We start from the raw sequence: 4,870 nt of genomic DNA, 5'->3' as shown, positions 1-4,870 counted from the left end.
CTGGAGGGGAAAATAAGACATGAGAGAAGTCATCTTCCATTATCAACTATAACGTGTGTCACACTTGCTCTTTCCTTTATACAGTGGTACCTCGGGTTACATACGCTTCAGCTTACAGACTCCGCTAACCCAGAAATAGTACCTCGGGTTAAAAACTTTGCTTCAGAATGAGAACATAAATCGTGCAGCAGCAGCAGGAGGAGGAGGCCCCATTAGCTGAAGTGGTGCTTCAGGTTAAGAACAGTTTCAGGTTAAGAACAGACCTCCAGAACAAATTAAGTTCTTAACCCGAGGTACCACTGTAATGTCTAAATGAAGGCTCTGCGTTTTAGTACATAACAACTAAGTGCCACGTACAGAATGTTACAGCTTCCTAATAAAGTTCTTATGACTTCAGAGTTGAATTTAGCATTGCCACTACTTCCTTCAGTGACCCATTTTGCTGCAGACAGAGAATGCTTAAAGAGAAATGAATGTGGTTGGATGACAACATTGCCTATGATGTACACACTCATTTATTCTGCCCCATTGTTGTCTGCCTCTAGCTAACAGGCTTTGCATATTCTTGAAGCATTATAAAAACCTACAAAACCTATTTGCCAGAGACTAGTGGACACACCCCAAGCAAGTGTGGGGAAATTGTCTTGTGGCCCAGCTTTTAAGTCTGGGGAAATTGTCTTGTGGCCCAGCTTTAGACTATCTCTCTTTTTTAAAAAAAAATTAAAAAATTATTAAAGTTTTTCTTAATACAATAGAAAAAACAAACAAAATAACATATAATTTTACAATAACCATATTTTCTTCACTTCTTTGGACTTCCTCGCATCTCTCGTTCCTGCGTTCCAAGTTTTTCAAGCTTTACCCAGCAATTTATCACCTTGTTTCAATTCTTATATTATAATTTTCCAATATTGTGTCCCTAATTTTAGATAATTTTACCCAAACCTTAAAAGCTTAATTTTAGCATAATATTTATCCAAAATTTATCTTTTCTTATATTTTCATTTATCTTCATATTCCTTTTAACTAGCTTAATGGTGCCATATTGTTAATAATCTTACATCTTTCTTAACATTCATACAATTTACAATATTTTTGTAGATAGTCCTTAAATTTCTTCCAGTCCTCCTCCACAGCCTCTTCTCCCAGGTCTCGGATTCTGCCAGTCATTTCTGCTAGCTCCATATAGTCTATCAGTTGCATCTGCCATTCTTCTAGTGTGGGCAAATCTTGGGTTTTCCAGTGCTTGGTGACAAGTATCCTTGCTGCTGTTGTTGCATACATAAAAAATGTTCGATCCTTCTTTAACACCCTCTGGCCGACGATGCCCAAAAGAAAGGCCTCTGGTTTCTTAGGGAAGGTATACTTAAATACCTTTTTCAGCTCGTTATATATCATTTCCCAGAAAGCCTTAACTCTAGGGCAGGTCCACCAGAGATGAAAGAATGTTCCTTCAGTTTCTTTACATTTCCAACATTTATTATCAGACAAATAGTATATTTTTTTGCAAGCTTGACTGGAGTCATGTACCACCTATATATCATTTTCATAATATTTTCTTTCAAGGCATTACATGCCGTGAATTTCAAACCGGTGGTCCATCACCTTTCCCAGTCAGCAAACATGATATTGTACCCAATGTCCTGTGCCCATTTTATCATAGCCGATTTGACCGTTTCATCTTGTGTATTCCATTTTAGCAGCAAATTATACATTCTTGAAAGTACCTTAGTCTTAGGTTCTAACAATTCCGTTTCTAACTTTGATTTTTCCACCTGGAATCCTATCTTTTATCCAACTTGAAAACTTCTTTGATCTGAGCATAATGTAACCAATCTCGCACTTTATCTTTTAGTTTCTCCAAACTCTGCAACCTCCAGTTATCTCCATCTTTTTCTATTATTTCCCAATATTTCGGCCATTTGGCCTCAATATTGAGTCTTTTCCGGGCCTTAGCTTCCATTGGTGATAACCACCTTGGGGTCTTATTTTCCAATAAGTCTTTATATTTTATCCAGACATTGAACATTGCTTTCCTGACAATATGGTTCTTGAAAGCCTTATGACTTTTGACCTTGTCATACCACAAATATGCATGCCATCCATAAGCATTGTTAAAACCTTCCAGATCCAAAACCTCAGTGTTTTCAAGAAGCAGCCAGTCTTTCAACCAGCAGAAGCTGCTGATTCATAGTACAACTTTAAGTCTGGCAGGGCAAAGCCCCCTCTTTCTTTAGCATCAGTTAGTATCTTAAACTTAATTCTGGGCTTTTTGCCCTGCCAGACAAATTTGGAAATATCTCTTTGCCACCTCCCAAAACACTCCATTTTATCCACAATCTGTAAAGTCTGGAACAAAAACAGCATTTTTGGCAGTACATTCATCTTTATAGCAGCAATTCGTCCTGACAAGGAAAGTTTCAATCTTGACCAAACTTCTAAATCCCTTTTAATTTCAGACCAACACTTTTCATAGTTATCCTTAAATAGACTCATATTCTTCGCTGTTATGTTTACCCCTAGGTATCTTACTTTTTTAACCACGTTTAACTCTGTCTCTTTCTCAAACCTTTCTGATTCTAAAGGTGTCAATTTTTTTTCCAATACCTTGGTTTTCTGCTTGTTGAGTTTAAATCCCGCCACCCGACCAAGCTCCTGAATCAATTGTAATACCCTTTTCGTACTAAATTCTGGCTCCTGTAGGGTCAAAACTAGGTCATCTGCAAATGCTTTAAGTTTATACTGTTTCGCTCCGACCTGAAGCTTTAGACTATCTCTAGGCTCTTTTCTGTCTGGTATACAAGGTAATCAAGGATCAGTGTCCTCAGGTGGCTAAAATTTTGCCCTTGAACTGTGATAATGTCCCTTGCTACCCTGGATGGCAGATGGAGAGGGGTGTCTGTCCCCCCCTTTCTGCGACAGTTCTATTTGCAAGGTGTTTCTGGGGTCTGTCAGTGTGATTCAGATTGTTCATTACCTCTACATTAGCCAGTTGTTGTCCCTGAAGGGCCTCCGGGGAACTGCATTCCACTGGGCTGCGATCTTTTCTTACCACTTGCTTCTGCCAGGTGCGAAGCCAAATTAAGTTGCAGTCACAGCGCCACTTGTTCCCAGTCAGATACAAAGTCGAGAGATACTTCAGCGACGACAGAGGTGACAGCGACTCCAAACTATTGTTCCTCAGGCTCAAGACCTCGAGTCTGCGTAGCCGTTTGAACGTTGAGCTGGTAATGTTCTTCAAGCACAGGTTTTCTAAGAACAGCTGCCTCAGTGAGCTGAGCTTCCTCCCAAAGGAGAGAGATGTCAGCTCCTGGATTGGGTTGCCACTAAGATAAAGGCTGGAGAGAGTGGCAGAGGTGCGGACGGCAAATGGCACACTTTTCAGCCTGTTCCAGTCGAGGTAGAGGATGCGCATGTTGCCCGGGAGAGCTCTGGCTGACAAGTTGGCAATAAGGTTAGCGCTGAGGTGAAGTTTGCGCAGCTGCTGGAGACCACCAAGGGGCTGGTCTGAAAGTTCAGTCAACAGGTTGTGACTCAAGTCTAGCAGACTCAGTCGCTTCAAAGAGGAGAATGCACCTAGGCAAAAGAGAGAGTGGAAGTAAGAGCTGCCTTGAGCTGAGAGCTAATAACGCCATCCCACTTCTGCCCTCCCCAGGGTGGTAATGATGTGCAGAGCACATCTGTGAACTGCTTTCCAGCACAGGTGAAAAGTGCTTAAGCAACCAAGTGCTTAGGTCTAGGGTTCCTTCTCTGGGTGTGTGTTTATACTTGCTTGTGTTCAGATTAATGAATAAAGCTGTTGCTATATGGGAGGCCTGAGCCTTACTCAGTGTGTTTCACAGAACTTTTGAGAACCAGACATCACATGGTGCTAGCAGTGGGATTTGAACATGGCACAACAGAGACTAGCCTACCATTTGTTCCCTTGCAGATCTGTGACTTGAGAGGAAGCATGTAACTATTTTAATTAATAAATAAAATGAATATTGCTGGTCAGTTTCTGCTTTTCATGGTGCACATTTGTGTCTGATGATACCTAGTTTGTTCCCAAGTCTCCCCCCACCTGACACCTCGGGATGATGCCAGGTTAACTCGCCTTTCCTCATGGGCAAGTTGCACTAGTTTGCTAATATTCTGGTTTATGGTGTGTGTATGTATGTAAGTATAATCTCTAGAGATGTTCAGATTTAACCTCTTGGTCCCTCCTGCAATACTGTGGCACTGAATGTGGTCTTGTGCTCAGTGGTATCATCAGGACAGGACTTTCAGGCAAAAATCCAGGGCCCAACTCAGCAGAATGAGCAGCAGGAACCCCTAATTCATTTTGAGGCAACAAACTAAAGAAGGTAACCATTAAGGGCAGAGTCCAAAATTACAGGACTGCATCCTTGTTTGTGTTAGAATTAAATTTTATAAAATTTGCAGAGAATGTCAGGAGCTCTCTCCCTTCTTCCATACCAAGAGTAAAATAATAATCTTCTTTTGTGCCATAAGGAATACAAAAGGCAACAGGAAGGGCACCAGAATAAGCTATAGGGCACCAGAATCTGGCCTATTGCACTTAAAAAATGAGGTGTCATTATCAGTAGCAGTAATACCATGGGCCTACTTTATTGCTGTTGAAAGGAGATGTTTGCCTCAACTGAATAGATCCATATTGAATTTATGCTGAAATATCGTATTTTTCTGTGTACTGTATAAGACTAGGTTATTCCCCTTAAAAATACGTAATATAAAAAATTAGGGGGCGTCTTATATATGGGGGCATCTTATAGATGGGAAAATACGGTAATTCATAGAGGGTTTGAACTAGCCAATTTCAGTGAAGTTACTCCATATCAGCTTTGTGCTCAGCTTCTAAATTGGTCAG

General features: G+C 40.7%; 1 protein-coding gene across 5 annotated transcripts in view; it reads right to left on the bottom strand.

Annotated features, from left to right (window-relative positions):
• The window catches only part of LOC310826659 (leucine-rich repeat transmembrane protein FLRT3-like), a 91,384-nt gene that overhangs the window by 2,226 nt on the left and 84,288 nt on the right, over positions 1-4,870 (bottom strand). For all 5 annotated transcript variants that reach the window (XM_083701792.1, XM_083701791.1, XM_083701788.1 and 2 more), the window contains exon 3: positions 2,978-3,576. In XM_083701792.1, coding sequence (XP_083557918.1) covers positions 2,978-3,576 — 599 coding nt within the window. The remainder of the gene's footprint in view (positions 1-2,977; positions 3,577-4,870) is intronic.

The sequence above is a fragment of the Podarcis gaigeae genome (assembly GCF_964106915.1).
Source record: "Podarcis gaigeae genome assembly, chromosome: 10".
In the NCBI taxonomy this organism is placed as follows: Eukaryota; Metazoa; Chordata; class Lepidosauria; order Squamata; family Lacertidae; genus Podarcis; species Podarcis gaigeae.
The sequence above is the reverse complement of the archived record's forward strand: the minus strand, read 5'-3'. Positions and strand labels throughout refer to the sequence as shown.